This window comes from Eptatretus burgeri, chromosome 2, assembly GCF_056783735.1.
Source record: "Eptatretus burgeri isolate ZD-2024b chromosome 2, Ebu_testis_v1, whole genome shotgun sequence".
In the NCBI taxonomy this organism is placed as follows: Eukaryota; Metazoa; Chordata; class Myxini; order Myxiniformes; family Myxinidae; genus Eptatretus; species Eptatretus burgeri.
In genome coordinates this window covers 132,451,034-132,468,770 of record NC_140962.1, presented here as the reverse complement: position 1 = coordinate 132,468,770, position 17,737 = coordinate 132,451,034, and the positions used below count along the sequence as shown (strand labels likewise).

General features: G+C 43.4%; 1 protein-coding gene and 2 long non-coding RNA genes across 3 annotated transcripts in view; 1 reads left to right on the top strand and 2 right to left on the bottom strand.

Moving 5' to 3' along the window:
* The window catches only part of LOC147033175 (uncharacterized), a 388,661-nt gene that overhangs the window by 221,024 nt on the left and 149,900 nt on the right, over nucleotides 1-17,737 (bottom strand). The gene's annotated exons all lie outside the window — the stretch shown is intronic.
* Nucleotides 5,680-12,057, bottom strand: LOC147033179 (uncharacterized). The gene is made up of 3 exons (XR_015052276.1): nucleotides 11,954-12,057; nucleotides 10,403-10,512; nucleotides 5,680-7,102 (listed from the first exon to the last, which is right to left on the bottom strand). It is a non-coding gene; the product is annotated as an uncharacterized LOC147033179 (long non-coding RNA).
* Nucleotides 12,210-17,737, top strand: part of GNMT (glycine N-methyltransferase) — a 63,070-nt gene continuing 57,542 nt past the window's right edge. The window contains exon 1 of the mRNA XM_085871299.1: nucleotides 12,210-12,609. Coding sequence (XP_085727425.1) covers nucleotides 12,404-12,609 — 206 coding nt within the window. The 5' untranslated portion in view covers nucleotides 12,210-12,403. The remainder of the gene's footprint in view (nucleotides 12,610-17,737) is intronic.

The window sequence follows — 17,737 nt, the reverse complement described above, 5'->3', positions numbered from 1 at the left end:
GGTTTTCTTCAAAAATGTTAAACAAGCATCTGCAGGCGCTGATCAGTCACATTGTTGGATGGCCCATTTGGATTGTGGTGCTGTCCTGTATATAAATTACAATAATGCTTTACATTGAGCTTTGTATAGTTGTTGATATCAACCATTTCTATAATTGGTGCGCCAGATTCAGTTTCGACCATTTTTTCAACCCCAATCGAAAATTTATCTTTTCAAAGTTTTCAAAATTGTCTTCACTCTCCCGAACCACATTCTTGGCGGCAGTCAGAACAACTCAAGCTTATCTTGTTTTTTTATGGATTGAAGCACAACCGGTGGGAGAAGCACATGTTTGCTGATGGCAGAACTCACCGACAGGAGGCGTCTTGGTTCCAGTCTCAAGACCTGTGGAAAGGATGCGGTCTATCAGGGTTTTAAAGGAAACTACGAACAGCGTTGGTGGTTGAGAAGATAAATGGAATATAATTGGGCAAAGTTTCTCGCTTCGGGATATTAAATTGGGTCGATGTGATTTTTTTTGTAATGACATCGTGTGCTAGTAGTTGAGGGCAGTACAGTAGATCTGACTTAAACACAAGTATGTTATCTGAGCTTTTGCTCAAGTACTCGTATATATTTATATAATTTGGTTCTTTTTTTTTTTAAAAATTCGGATTGTGGCATTCTTTGGGGGACGTAAAAGATCCCACGGTGTCTTTAGTGAGTTGGCAAGTTATCGCCAGCACCCCGAATAAATTGAAAATTCCTGCTATTTTTAGTTGAATGTGAGTCTTGTCTCGTCCAGCCTGATCGTGAATGATTTGGGCCAAAAACGGTCCTTTGGCCACCCCACAAGATTGGGACCGGTAAAGATCAAAGTCGTAGGGATATGTACCTTATATATGTCAGTGTTGGGCAAACAGTACCATCAGGGTTGGCAGGCTATAAGCCACAAGGAGAGATGACAAAATGTGGAGCTGTTTACTACAGTGAAATGATTACATGTGGGTATGATAGGGATATCTCCAAGTTATTAAAAGGGACTGATAACCGAATAGATATGTGGATTTTTTGAATGTGCAATACAGGGTTTGGAGACTCAGATAAAGATAAAGTAAGAACAAAGATATATCCGTCGAGAACAAAAAGATTACCTTGCTCAGCTTGACGCTGTGGAAACCAAGGCCTTCAAGTCGTTGGAATCTCCTGAGATGAGTCTATGGGTCTATCACTTCGCCGTCACGGAGAGGTCAGTGGTCTCTCTGTCTTCGACTGCCTCCTTTCTGGTTTTGCACCCTCTGCTCTTTTCATGCTTTGTCCCCCTCCAATCCCCCCTTTCCCAGGTTTCTGCAGGGAGTACGTGGTCCCCCATCAACCCCCCTTCTGGTGAAGCAACCTAAATTCAGGATCACTGCTCACCTCCACTCATTTGTTCCTCTTTTTTCGCCACCTGTGGAACCAACTTCCACATCCTCTTAAATCTCACTCTTCCCTCCAGATCTTAAAGACAGCTGTTCACAATCATCTCAGATCACCCCCCATCCAAACCCATGATTTTTTTTCGACACGTATTGAGCCACCCACCCCTCCCCCCTTCCAAATTTAGCTTCTGTACAGTATCCATCTTATCGACCCACTACGTTCTCCCCTACGCCTCATCCAGTCATTCTTATCTGCACATCCCTTGTTGTCCATCTCCATTTATTTTGTCCCAGATCCTGTTATTGGCATTTCCCCTTCTCTTTCTACTGTTACTTTTGTTATGTTGCCTCCTGATTCGTTCCGTGGTCTAGCTTTGGAGCCTCGACACTGTATCCAAATTTAATACAATTAAGTAATAGGCATCCACAACCATTCTTGACCATGTTGTGGAACGTCGGGCGAGGCCCTCAATTGTTTTTTTTTCTTCCGTCCTCACTTTCTCCTTTTTCACTTTTAAATTTGTTTTCTCTGTAACCATTTGAGCGATTGACACGAAACTTTCAACATAGGAGCGCCTACCCATGGAGAATTTTTAAACAAAGTTACATGATGATTGGATGGAAAATGTGGCCGGCATTTCAAAAAGTCTGTTTTCTGTGGCAGTTGTTGTAAAGTTTCTTGTAAAACTTGTAAAACTTGCTGTAAAAAAAAAAGTTTCTGTGGCAAAAAAGTTGTAGGTTGTTTCACGTATTGTGTGTGTGTGTGTGTGTGTGTGTGTGTGTGTGTGTGTGTGTGTGTGTGTGTGTGTGTGCGCGTGCGCGCGCGCGCGCCAGTGTGTGTGTGTCTCCTCCATAATTCCAAAACCATAAAACCTAACGGCTTGAAACTTAGCATGCATAGTAAGAAAACTCCAAGGGAAGTACATGAATGAAAATTGGGTGTTTGGGTTAATTACAACACCCCTTTTGAAGATAATCAATGGCCCTATATAATTATATTCTTTATCAAGGATCATCCTTGGTCAGCCCTCTGTCAGCTTGCTGGGATCTTAATCTGCCGTTTTGTTCGGTCTGTTCAAACACATACCTTGACTTGGAAACGTGATCTATTCTCACGGACTAATTTATGTATATAATCGAAATATTACATCTAATTTGAGAATCGGACGAGGTGGACTAAATATGTCGAAATCTGGGGTGAAATCTGAAAATTTCAACAAATTAGTCATTTTTATAAGTAAGTGCATTTATTTAAGCAAAGCATCAAGTTAAACTTTTTTCAACTGTTCGGACCATTACATTGAGTGAAGACAAGATGAAGGAATGTGCTCAAAGTGGAACTTCATTTGGCACAACGCCGTGCTCTCTAACCTGCTTTTGCAATCCATGGCGATTTTCTCAGCAATGACGTGCACAGTTTTTCTTTTACCATTTCGTGTGATCTGCTTTCATTACACAATATTAATATAAATATATTAATAGTTGCTGCAATATATTAATAGTCAGCAGTTGCAGAACAAAGAAGAGGTACCGAGCACACACGGACGTGGTACAAATGACTCTTCATGGTGTGTGGTGCTGTGGAGGAGGTTATGAGGCTGTCTCACAAACCACGTGCTTCTGCTTGTGGGGAGCGGACGTGCTGCGGTATCAAAGCCACAAGGGATGTGCCACCATGCACTGTGGGTGTGGGGAAATCATTCCATGCTTGCACGTGAAAGGATGAGTATATCGCCGGTGTGCGTGCACTGTCAGCATGGACCACAAGTAGGTTGGAGGAATGTGTATTGAGAGGGTGGGGGGGCATGCATGCAGGTAGGCCTTTGCCAGGTAGATAGCATGGGTTTTAATTTTTAAATGCTCCCACCGGGTTTTATATAGAACACGGCAATTAAAAAGAAAACGTTGCTGTTTGGGCACATTTTTTTTGTCCCAGGAACACCCTGGTTTGCTGCCTACCCTCCCCTGACACTTCCTTCCCATCCCCTCACGCTGCCTCCCCCTCCCCTCATGCTGCCTTCCCCTCCCCTCATGTGTCCAATGAGCTGACTCCAATGATATTTGAGGCATCACCAGTCAACGAGCGTATTATGAGACAAATGATTCATCACTCCTTGGGTGTCGTTTCTCTGGTCTCTGGAAATGCTCCGACTGAAGCGAGTGATCTCACCATGAAGGACGCATTCTATGCCATGCTGTAATCTGTGGGTGATCAGTGCCCCAGGCGAGATACTCTTCCAGTCTTGGGGGATTTCAATGCATTGACTGGAACTGATAGGAATAGTTATGAGACATGTGTTAGTCCCCATGGGTCTGGAACTGTGAACCAGAATAGCACTAAGTTCCTTCACTTTGGAAGAAGTCATGGACTTTGGGTGGGTGGTTCATGGTTTCAGCACCCACAGGCTCATCGCTGGATTTGATATTCCATTGCTGGTGGTATGGCAAAGGAGATTGACCATGTGCTCGTTGATGGTCACTGGAGGATAATCCAGCACTGCAGCGTCGACCGAAGTGCTCAGTTCATCAATACCGATGACAGGCTTGTGGTAGCAACTCTGAAGTTTCAGCTTAAATCCTGGAGAATGGTACCATCCCAGCGTAGGCTGGATGTTGGCAAGCTCAATGATGAGAGGGTAGCTGAGGAGTTTGTGAACAGGCTGAGTAGAGATTTGGGGGGGGGGGGGGAGTCTGGGTGCTTTGGGGAATTCTGAAGAGTTGTGGAGTGCCTTCAAGACAACCAACGCTTGATGTTGCCGGTGGATGTCTCCAGCACCCATAGCAGTCAGGCTTCACACAGGTCAACGATTGACCGTATCCTTGCCCTTCAAGTCCTCACTGAATGCAGATGAGAGATTCAGCAGGAGCTGCTTGCAGCCTATGTTGATATCTGCAAAGCATTCGATTCAGTGAATCGGGATACCCTCTGGAGGATTCTTGGTCTTCATGGGGTGCCACCAAAACTGATCAATCTGATGTCTAAACTAAACTCTGGTGCTGAGAGTGCTGTGAGATGTGGTGGTACAATCTCTGACTTATTTCCAGTTATTAATGGAGTTTGTCAGGGGTGTGTACTGGCCCCCACACTTTTCAGCATGTGTATGGACTAGATTCTGGGGAGGATGTCGGAGAGATCAAACCGCGGTGCATCATTTGGGATCTCAAGATCTCTCACCTTGATTTCGCAGATGATGCAGTCATCTTTGTGGAGACTTTAGCTCTCCTTTTGGGGGCCCTCGAGGTGCTGAATGTGGAGTCTGAGCCACTGGGATTACGGGTTTCCTGGGTCAAAGCTATGATCCAGCCTTTCAATGACATCTTGGATGCTGCTGTCCTGTCTGTACCTGTTTGTGGTGAAGATGTTGAGGTCACAGAGAGATTCAATTACCTTGGCAGTGATATTGGCTGTTGATATTGGCTCACCTACCTGCGGATATCTCTGCTAGCTGTGAGTCGGAGGTCAATAGACATCTGGGTCGGGCCTGGGGAGTCATGGATTCACTGGTATCTGTGCAGAAGGACGAATGTCCAAGTCTTCAGGTCCTTGGTGCTTCCAGTCTTGCTCTACGGACATGAGACTTGGACTCTGACTAGGGATCTGAGACATAGACTTAATTCCTTTGGTACCAGGTGTCTTCAGAGAATCCTTAGCTCTCACTTGTTGGACACAAAGTCCAACGAGCAGTTGCTGAGAGAGACTGAAATGAGATTTGTTTCCTGCATAGTCCGTGAGCGTCAGCTGCGGCTGTATGGACATGTGGCTCGTTTTGCTGATGCTGATCCTGCTCACCAGATTCTCTCAGTGAAGGAACCTCGTGAGTGGAGGAGGCCAATGGGCCGACCACGTGCCTCATGATTGCAGCAGGTTGATCAACATCTCAGGGGATGGCCAGACGGAGGCCCTTGGAGACCGGCGGAAAGTGGACACAGCGACATGCTGCTCCGCTGCATGCCCCCATACCTGACCTGACCTGACACATAAACACATACGTCATAGCTCCATTATACTATGACTTCTCATTTAAGCAATACTGTCAGTTCAGATACATTTCTATTTATAGTTCAACGACACAATATTCGATTCATCAGAGTTCCAACTGTGAATCTTTAGATGATAAGCTGCATATTGGTTGGTTCCTCTTCTGCTTAATCAGTGGCCATGAGATCGTCATCCATGTGTTGACAAATGTCATGCAGGGTCAGATCTCCTTCAAACCATGACATCTGGTATCTGCCTTCCTAGAGCTTCCAGCAATTATGTGTATGGTTGTACACAGCTGGAGCACAACTGTTGTAATTTTTTCAAATCAAAGCCACATCTAATTTGTGCGCTTGATCTTTTCAACAAGAGTTTTTCTTAATCCTTTCAAAGGGATGCTCTTTGGTTCTGGATGAAGTTGTTTCATTTACACTTGACAGCTGTGGTTTTCCATCTGGGGAACGAACAAATAGTCCAATGCCGGAGATAAAACAACTCGCTAAGCTTTGCGAAGACATCCATGCTGACTTCGTTTTTCTTCAACAATTGCAGAGGAAGTAATTTCCCTTTTAATGCAGAAGATGCAGCATAATCAAACCTTGAAAAAGCATGGATGATTGGAAGAGCAGAACATTGTTTAGAATACAGACTCAGCAAGGGCAGGAATATGGACGGACCTCCGTGTATTGTTTGTGCTGGATCCCAAATCCATCCAGATGTTTGAAACATTGTTTTGCATTTTACCATAACATCAGTGTCAGATGATGTTTCAATAATTACCCAGGGGGCCAGACCCAATAAAATGAGGGACACCCCGGCACGACGTGCTATTATTGGTTTAACCATGAGGGTACCTTCTATAGGACCCGACTAACAAATCAGACAGGTATAGCCCTTACAATTTTTGCTCAACGTCCAAAAATGTAAATCCAAGATGGCCACGATTAAATTAATCAGAAAATCATCATTTTGGTCATATATCGGTCACATTTTTGGTCAAAGATCTATAGAAAAGACACATGAAGCTTTCAAATTTGTTTCGAATGATACATTTACTTTCACTCTGCAATTCTATCAGGTCAACACATCATTATAACTTTTGCAAAAAATAGCTGTGCATTAATTGCATTATCATATAACTGGTCATTCAAAATCTGAGTCTGCATTTATGTCTTGACATCGGGTACATTTCCCCGGTGTTCCGGTGCATCGGCAACCGATAAAGGTTCCTCCTGGTACAACCTGTTTTGCAGTTGCAGGATGGTGACTTTGACATCCGTTCGGGCCAGTGGTCAGTTGTTGAAGAAATCGGATCGGTTGATTATCCTGTATCTTCTCCAGGATGCATAGCAGTATTGCCTCATGGAGTACCTCCTGAGTCATTTCATTGTCATGCTCACCTAACGTCTCAATGGCAGGTGTCTCTACAGACTGCATTGCTTCAAAGCATGCCTTCTTTCCAGTGAGGTAGGGGGTAACTGGTTATATCTCTTCTGCTGAGATGGTGGAGAAATGGAAGTCGATGATACAGTGATGATCCAACTGCTGCTATGATCACATGAATTGGCAAATAACCAAGCAAGTAGACCGACCACTTTGGTTCAAAGGGTTAATTTCTCCACTTTCTTCTCTTGTCCAACGATGTTGTGGGTCACAGCATTGTGTCCAATCTCCTTAACATGCTTAACATGGTCTGTTTTCACATCTGTTTGCACATGTTCTCCTGTAACAAGGGTGATAAGGTGATCACTTTCAGAAATGCATGGATTTTCATCTACACCTTGGATAATATTCAGTACTTGTTCCATGTTTCTAACGAATCGAGTATCACCAGCCTCGTGATGGGCACCGTCTGCGATAGAGGCATCACGATGAAGCATCATTTTAAACGTTGATGAAACATCAGCTGTGAAGTGCTTCATATGTACCCATTTGGTACGTGCAGCTTCGTTTGTTGCGATTCCAGCGAGACCGCTCCACTCTTCGGTATGTGCATTTTACGTTTGCTCTAAACAAGCAAGGAGAGTGGCCACTCGAGTACAAAGGATTCATTTCAGGCAGAAGATGCAGTGTAATCAACCCTTGAAAAAGCATGGATGATTGGAAGAGCGGAACATTGTTTAGGATCCAGAGACTCAGCAAGGACAGGAATATGGACGGTGATACTTCATGGTGAGAGCCATCTGCTCACCTACCTGCGGATGCTTGCAATAACTACCAGAGAGTTGGTGTCAAAGCCACCCAATGCTCGCCTGTTTATACATTTATCGTTTTTAAAAGATTAGTCTAATAATATTTTTGATAAAGCATTGCAGTGAAGTCTGATCCAAATAATTTTAAAGCAATATATGTATTTGTATATTGTAATCAGTAAAAAAAAATAGTGTGGTAGACAAAAACATTAGAAAGGAAATAAATTTCACCAAAAACTTTAACATTTTCACGCTGACGCTCACGCCAGGGTATCACAATCGCTCTCTGTTCTTCGAACAGGCGAGCTAAAAATGACATGTTGACAAGAGAGTATGGGCTCGACTAAGAACACGTTACGTCGTAGAGGAATGTCCAAGTTGTATTTTCCAAACAAGCAAAACGTATTTGAGAATGACCAAAATTTTGATTTTCGGGTGATTTTTTCAGGCGGCCATCTTGGATTTACTGCTTTTGTTTGCAATAGCAACAGAGTGTGGGCTTGAATAAATGTATGGTCAGAACTTTACCTGATGGTTTTATGTGTCTTCTCTACTGAGACATGAGCAAAATGGTGATTTTTCTGATAATTTCGAATTTGTTGTCCAATGGAAGGTATCCACATGGTCAAAGCAAAAGAAGCACGCCGGGCCAGATGCATCGATGTTGGACCCCTGGGTAAATGTTTGCATTTGTGAGGATCAGCAGGGAAACGGATCCAAATGTACTTGGGAGATTTGCCAATGTGAATGAAAAACATGGCACAGCAACAAACAAACGAACAAACAAAACAAAAAAAAAACAAGTCTGGCGACGGCGATGGTTCACGAGCAATGTACACTGTTTGCCTTTTTATTTTTTGACCTTCGAGGGGACGCCACGGGCAAACTGGTGGGAATCGGGAATAACGTACACAATGAAAGTTGTAGTCCTCGAAGAGCACTACTTGCGTACCAACTTTCATTCGAAACAGTTGAAAACCCGAGGAGCTCGATGCCCAATTTATTGATTTTTTTTTGACATTTTCTAAGTTCGTGACCTTGTGACCTTGACCTTGGGACTAAAATGAAAAAAATCGAGCTCCGTGGGGCTATGCAGGTGCCATTGGGCTAACCAAATACCGAAACCCCTGCCAGATTCGACAAACCCCCTCGGAGAAGATGTAACTTAAAATTGGCTACCCCCTAAAAACACGTTTTTGGGGCGTGACTCTGCCCATAATGGGCGCAGCACGCCCATTCTCAGGAAAACACACCGAGATCATGATATAAACCTCCCACCCAAAATTTTTATCAGGATCGGATCAAAACCCACAGAGCTATGCTTGGGACAGACAGACAGACAGACAGACAAGCCGGTAGGCGACATTGGTGGTCGCGACATAATTGCATACTAGTCATACAGTTTTTGACGGATCGGGCTGAAAATGTTTGACAAAGTGGTTGATTATAGTGCGCATAAAAGCGCGGAAGCCGATTTTTGATTTTCGAAGAAATTAATTTTTTAGGATTTTTCAAAAATTTCAAAGTCCCGTTGCTCGGCAACGGTGGTGTCCATAGCAACGGTGCTCAAAAGCATAGAACGAGGTCCTGGTATGAACCTACCTGTCAAGTTTCATCAAAATCGGTTGACTCCTCTGGCCTCCAGAGCTGTCCATTACATACAGACATACAAACAAACAAACATACATACAGACAGACGGAAAAAGTGAGAATAAGGGTACTCCAGCGACCACCCAACAGACACACACTCATAACGAATATAGTGGTCACTCACTGACTCGTGAACCAAAAACAGCAGCAGCAGCAGCAGCAGCAACAGCAACAGCAGCAGCAACAACAGCAACAGCAACAGCAGCAGCAACAACAGCAGCAGCAGCAGCAACAGCAACAGCAGCAGCACCAACAGCAGCAGCAACAACAACAGCAGCAACAACAGCAGCAGCAACAGCAGCAACAGCAACAGCAGCAACAGCAGCAGCAGCAGCAGCAGCAGCAACAGCAACAGCAACAGCAGCAGCAGCAACAGCAGCAGCAGCAACAGCAGCAGCAGCAACAGCAGCAGCAGCAACAGCAGCAGCAGCAACAGCAGCAGCAGCAACAGCAGCAGCAGCAACAGCAGCAGCAGCAACAGCAGCAGCAGTTACCTTTTCATTTACCTATTAAGATCAGTATTACATGAGAGACAAAGTTTTTGATTTTCCTCCCAGGTGTTTGTTTTTCCAAGCGATTGGAGTCCTCAGGACATCCATTTGGTATCCGGTGGTGCATCGTCATTCTTGAACTGGAGCAGAAAACTCGAAATTTAAATGTTAAATTCCAAAGGTCTGCGTGGTTCGGTTCGTTCTGAGAGCATGGTTTTTAACCTTCAAGCACAATGTCATCATAATATAAATGTATAATTATTTAATTAATTTTGTATGTCCCTTGTGGCAAGCTGGCTGGGAGGATGGATGTCCTCTGTCGGTCAGGCGAGGAATTTGTAATTTGTCGATGGGACCGGCGATAGCTCGCCTACTCTTCGCAAAGGGACACGCATTGATGAATCACCCTGCCTGTGAAACACCAGCATGGCAGTTTATAGCCGGGTCTGGATTCAAACCCAGATGAGACAGCTTATGGGTGAAAATACAAGACCGGCATGTAAGTAAATGGTTTAAAAAAAAACAATAACATTTTCCCCAATATAAAGAGGTATTATTTTTCTCATGTGTGACGTCATAATTGCTCGCCTGTGACGACGAAGAAACACCAGTTTTACGAGATGTAGCACAGTTTGATTCGTTTGATTTTGTCATACGTGTTTATAAGTGTCAGGATATAATGCTTTTCACCGAAAACAGAGAGTGGTCGCGAACTTTGACCCCATTGTGTGGGTGTCCAAGCGGGTTTCGGGAGTCCATGAGAAATCCCCTTTTGTAAACTCCACGTTAAGTCTTCATGTCTGAAAATAGCAACACACATAATGACTTCGGTTTTCATGCACGAGATTAGAACCCCTCTTAGAACCCCTCTTAGAAACCCTCTTAGAACTCCTCTTAGATCCCCTCTTAGAACCCCTCTTAGAACCCCTTTTAAAACTCCTTTAAGAACCCCTCTTAGAACCCCTCTTAGAACCCCTCTTATAACCCCTCTTAGAACCCCTCTTAGAACTCCTCTTAGAGCCCCTTTTAAGACTCCTTTAAGAACCCCTCTGAGAACTCCTCTTAGAACCCCTCTTAGAACTCTCCTTAGAACCCCTCTTAGAACTCCTCTTAGAACCCCTCTTAAAACTCCTCTTAGAACCCCTCTTAGAACTCCTCTTAGATCCCCTCTTAGAACCCCTCTTAGAACCCCTCTTAGAACCCCTTTTAAAACTCCTTTAAGAACTCCTCTTAGAACCCCTCTTAGAACCCCTCTTAGAACTCCCTTTTTAAGACTCCTTTAAGAACCCCTCTTATTACTCCTCTTAGAACTCCTCTTAGAACTCCTCTTAGAACCCCTCTTAAAACTCCTCTTAGAACCCCTCTTAGAACTCCTCTTAGAACTCCTCTTAGAACCCCTCTTAAAACTCCTCTTAAAACTCCTCTTAGAACCCCTCTTAGAACCCCTCTTAGAACCCCTCTTAGAATCTCTCTTAGAACCCCTCTTAGAACCCCTCTTAGAACCTCTCTTATAACCCCTCTTATAACCCCTCTTAGAACCCCTCTTAGAACCTCTCTTATAACCCCTCTTAGAACCCCTCTTAGAACCCCTCTTAGAACCTCTCTTATAACCCCTCTTATAACCCCTCTTAGAACCCCTCTTAGAACCTCTCTTATAACCCCTCTTAGAACCCCTCTTCGAACCCCTCTTAGAACCCCTCTTAGAACCTCTCTTATAACCCCTCTTAGAACCCCTCTTCGAACCCCTCTTAGAACCCCTCTTAGAATCTCTCTTAGAACCCCTCTTAGAACCCCTCTTAGAACCTCTCTTATAACCCCTCTTATAACCCCTCTTCGAACCCCTCTTAGAACCTCTCTTATAACTCCTCTTAGAACCCCTCTTAGAACCCCTCTTAGAACCTCTCTTAGAACCCCTCTTAAAACCCCTCTTAGAACCCCTCTTAGAACCCCTCTTAGAACCCCTCTGAAACTCCTCTTAGAACCCCTCTTAGAAACCCTCTGAAAACTCCTCTTGGAACCCCTCTTAGAACCCCTCTTAGAATCTCTCTTAGAACCCCTCTTAGAACCTCTCTTATAACCCCTCTTATAACCCCTCTTATAACCCCTCTTAGAACCCCTCTTAGAACCCCTCTTAGAACTCCTCTTAGAACCCCTCTTAGAACTCTTAGAACCCCTCTCAGAACTCCTCTTAGAACCCCTCTTATAACCCCTTTTAAAACCACTTTCAGAACCCCTCTTTGCCTTAGGTATTGCGTCATAAGCAGCCATGACGAAGCCATGTTCTTGTTGATTCCATCTTGCAGTACAAATCACATGTTGATAACATGTTGATAACACACTGATCACGGACACACTCACACTCGACCTCCCACTTGCTCTGTGGTCCCATTTGCCCGTGAGAGGGGCGTGTCCCCCCGCCCCACGCACCATGACGTCACAGGCTCGCCACGCCCCCTTCGCAACTGCGCGGGAGTATAAATACGGAGAGACAATCGAGGACGGTTTAAATCCCAGCGCTGTTTAAACTTCCAGAGTGGAAGCGATAAGGAGCGGGAAGGCAGTTTTGGTTTCGGGGGGAGTTTGGAGTAAAGTTCTTGAGTCGGAATCGACGGGACGCCCCGCTGTTGATACGTACAAACAAAAATACATCTCTATACATACAAATAAATAGAAAGAGCACGAGTTGGAGCCATGGTGGACAGCGTGTACCGGACACGCTCCTTGGGTGTTCCCGCCGAGGGACTACCCGACCAGTACGCGGACGGACGTGCTGCGCGCGTCTGGCACAAGTACATCGGGGACGCGCGAGCGCGGACCGAGGCCTACCGACAGTGGCTCGTGGCGCTGCTGAACGTTCACGGGTGTACGAGCGTGCTGGACGTGGCCTGCGGAACCGGGTAAGGACCACGCACGGCGAAGGGGGCACACGACCTGTCCGTGGTGGTGGCGTTGTTATTGGGGGACGACAACAGAGAGGGCTAATTACCAACGTGTCTTGTGGAAAGAAGAAAGTGTCATGAACTGGTGGGTTTCCTTGGAGATGGCACGGCGAGGGAGACAGGGTAGTAGTATGGGGATGATTGCATTGTTGACATCATGACAGGGTAGGAGTATGGGGATGATTGCATTGTTGACATCATGACAGTGTAGTAGTATGGGGATGATTGCATTGTTCACATCATAACAGTGTAGTAGTATGGGGATGATTGCATTGTTGACATCATGACAGGGTAGTAGTATGGGGATGATTGCATTGTTGACATCATGACAGGGTAGTAGTATGGGGATGATTGCATTGTTGACATCATGACAGGGTAGTAGTATGGGGATGATTGCATTGTTGACATCATGACAGTGTAGTAGTATGGGAATGATTGCATTGTTGACATCATGACAGTGTAGTAGTATGGGGATGATTGCATTGTTGACATCATGACAGTGTAGTAGTATGGGGATGATTGCATTGTTCACATCATAACAGTGTAGTAGTATGGGGATGACTGCATTGTTGACATCATGACAGGGTAGTAGTATGGGGATGATTGCATTGTTGACATCATAACAGTGTAGTAGTATGGGGATGATTTGATTGTTGACATTATGACAGTGTAGTATTATGTGGATGATTTCATTGTTGACGTCATGACAGTGTCATAGTTCGGGGATGATTGCATTGTTGACATCATAACAGTGTAGTAGTATGGGAATGATTGCATTGTTGATATCATGACAGTGTAGTACTGTGGGGATGATTGCATAGTTGACATCATAACAGTGTAGTAGTGTTGGGATGATTTGATTGTTGACATCATGACAGTGAAGTATTACGTGGATAATTTCATTGTTGACATCATAACAGTGTAGTAGTGTTGGGATGATTTGATTGTTGACATCATGACAGGGTAGTAGTATGGGGATGATTGCATTGTTGACATCATGACAGGGTAGTAGTATGGGGATGATTGCATTGTTGACATCATGACAGGGTAGTAGTATGGGGATGATTGCATTGTTGACATCATGACAGTGTAGTAGTATGGGAATGATTGCATTGTTGACATCATGACAGTGTAGTAGTATGGGGATGATTGCATTGTTGACATCATGACAGTGTAGTAGTATGGGGATGATTGCATTGTTGACATCATAACAGTGCAGTAGTCTGGGGATGATTGCATTGTTGACATCATGACAGTGTAGTAGTATGGGGATGATTGCATTGTTGACATCATAACAGTGTAGTAGTATGGGGATGATTTGATTGTTGACATCATGACAGTGAAGTATTACGTGGATGATTACATTGTTGACGTCATGACAGTGTCATCGTTTGGGGATGATTGCATTGTTGACATCATAACAGTGTAGTGGGATGGGAATGATTGCATTGTTGATATCATGACAGTGTAGTAGTGTGGGGATGATTTCATTGTTGACATCATAACAGTGTAGTAGTATTGGGATGATTTGATTGTTGACATCATGACAGGGTAGGAGTATGGGGATGATTGCATTGTTGACATCATGACAGTGTAGTAGTATGGGGATGATTGCATTGTTGACATCATGACAGGGTAGGAGTATGGGGATGATTGCATTGTTGACATCATGACAGTGTAGTAGTATGGGGATGATTGCATTGTTCACATCATAACAGTGTAGTAGTATGGGGATGATTGCATTGTTGACATCATGACAGGGTAGTAGTATGGGGATGATTGCATTGTTGACATCATGACAGGGTAGTAGTATGGGGATGATTGCATTGTTGACATCATAACAGTGTAGTCGTATGGGGATGATTGCATTGTTGACATCATGACAGTGTAGTAGTATGGGAATGATTGCATTGTTGACATCATAACAGGGTAGTAGTATGGGGATGATTGCATTGTTGACATCATAACAGTGTAGTCGTATGGGGATGATTGCATTGTTCACATCATGACAGGGAAGTGGTATGTTAATGATTGCATTGCTGACATCATGACAGGGCAGTAGGATGGGGATGATTGCATTGTTGACATCATCACAGGGTAGTAGTATGGGAATGATTGCATTGTTGACATCATAACAGTGTAGTAGTATGGGAATGATTTCATTGTTGATATCATGACAGTGTAGTCGTATGGGAATGATTGCATTGTTGATATCATGACAGTGTAGTAGCATGGGAATGATTGCATTGTTGATATCATGACAGTGTAGTTGTATGGGAATGATTGCATTGTTGACATCATGACAGGGTTGTAGTGTAGGGATGATTGCATTGTTGACATCATAACAGTGTAGTAGTGTGAGGATGATTGCATTGTTGACATCATAACAGTGTAGTAGTATGGGGATGATTTGATTGTTGACATTATGACAGTGAAGTATTATGTGGATGATTACATTGTTGACGTCATGACAGTGTCATCGTTTGGGGATGATTGCATTGTTGACATCATAACAGTGTAGTGGGATGGGAATGATTGCATTGTTGATATCATGACAGTGTAGTAGTGTGGGGATGATTTCATTGTTGACATCATAACAGTGTAGTAGTATTGGGATGATTTGATTGTTGACATCATGACAGTGAAGTATTATGTGGATGATTTCATTGTTGACATCATAACAGTGTAGTAGTATGGGGATGATTGCATTGTTGACATCATGACAGGGTAGGAGTATGGGGATGATTGCATTGTTGACATCATGACAGGGTAGTAGTATGGGGATGATTGCATTGTTGACATCATGACAGTGTAGTAGTATGGGAATGATTGCATTGTTGACATCATGACAGTGTAGTAGTATGGGGATGATTGCATTGTTGACATCATGACAGTGTAGTAGTATGGGGATGATTGCATTGTTCACATCATAACAGTGTAGTAGTATGGGGATGACTGCATTGTTGACATCATGACAGGGTAGTAGTATGGGGATGATTGCATTGTTGACATCATAACAGTGTAGTAGTATGGGGATGATTTGATTGTTGACATTATGACAGTGAAGTATTATGTGGATGATTACATTGTTGACGTCATGACAGTGTCATCGTTTGGGGATGATTGCATTGTTGACATCATAACAGTGTAGTGGGATGGGAATGATTGCATTGTTGATATCATGACAGTGTAGTAGTGTGGGGATGATTTCATTGTTGACATCATAACAGTGTAGTAGTATTGGGATGATTTGATTGTTGACATCATGACAGGGTAGGAGTATGGGGATGATTGCATTGTTGACATCATGACAGTGTAGTAGTATGGGGATGATTGCATTGTTGACATCATGACAGGGTAGGAGTATGGGGATGATTGCATTGTTGACATCATGACAGTGTAGTAGTATGGGGATGATTGCATTGTTCACATCATAACAGTGTAGTAGTATGGGGATGATTGCATTGTTGACATCATGACAGGGTAGTAGTATGGGGATGATTGCATTGTTGACATCATGACAGGGTAGTAGTATGGGGATGATTGCATTGTTGACATCATGACAGGGTAGTAGTATGGGGATGATTGCATTGTTGACATCATGACAGTGTAGTAGTATGGGAATGATTGCATTGTTGACATCATGACAGTGTAGTAGTATGGGGATGATTGCATTGTTGACATCATAACAGTGTAGTCGTATGGGGATGATTGCATTGTTGACATCATGACAGTGTAGTAGTATGGGAATGATTGCATTGTTGACATCATAACAGGGTAGTAGTATGGGGATGATTGCATTGTTGACATCATAACAGTGTAGTCGTATGGGGATGATTGCATTGTTCACATCATGACAGGGAAGTGGTATGTTAATGATTGCATTGTTGACATCATAACAGGGTAGTAGTATGGGGATGATTGCATTGTTCACATCATCACAGGGTAGTGGTATGGGAATGATTGCATTGTTGACATCATAACAGTGTAGTAGTATGGGAATGATTGCATTGTTGATATCATGACAGTGTAGTAGTATGGGAATGATTGCATTGTTGATATCATGACAGTGTAGTAGTATGGGAATGATTGCATTGTTGATATCATGACAGTGTAGTAGTATGGGAATGATTGCATTGTTGACATCATGACAGGGTTGTAGTGTAGGGATGATTGCATTGTTGACATCATAACAGTGTAGTAGTGTGAGGATGATTGCATTGTTGACATCATAACAGTGTAGTAGTATGGGGATGATTTGATTGTTGACATTATGACAGTGAAGTATTATGTGGATGATTACATTGTTGACGTCATGACAGTGTCATCGTTTGGGGATGATTGCATTGTTGACATCATAACAGTGTAGTGGGATGGGAATGATTGCATTGTTGATATCATGACAGTGTAGTAGTGTGGGGATGATTTCATTGTTGACATCATAACAGTGTAGTAGTATTGGGATGATTTGATTGTTGACATCATGACAGTGAAGTATTATGTGGATGATTTCATTGTTGACATCATAACAGTGTAGTAGTATGGGGATGATTGCATTGTTGACATCATGACAGGGTAGGAGTATGGGGATGATTGCATTGTTGACATCATGACAGTGTAGTAGTATGGGGATGATTGCATTGTTGACATCATGACAGGGTAGTAGTATGGGGATGATTGCATTGTTCACATCATAACAGTGTAGTAGTATGGGGATGATTGCATTGTTGACATCATGACAGGGTAGTAGTATGGGGATGATTGCATTGTTGACATCATGACAGGGTAGTAGTATGGGGATGATTGCATTGTTGACATCATGACAGGGTAGTAGTATGGGGATGATTGCATTGTTGACATCATGACAGGGTAGTAGTATGGGGATGATTGCATTGTTGACATCATGACAGTGTAGTAGTATGGGAATGATTGCATTGTTGACATCATGACAGTGTAGTAGTATGGGGATGATTGCATTGTTGACATCATAACAGTGTAGTCGTATGGGGATGATTGCATTGTTGACATCATGACAGTGTAGTAGTATGGGAATGATTGCATTGTTGACATCATAACAGGGTAGTAG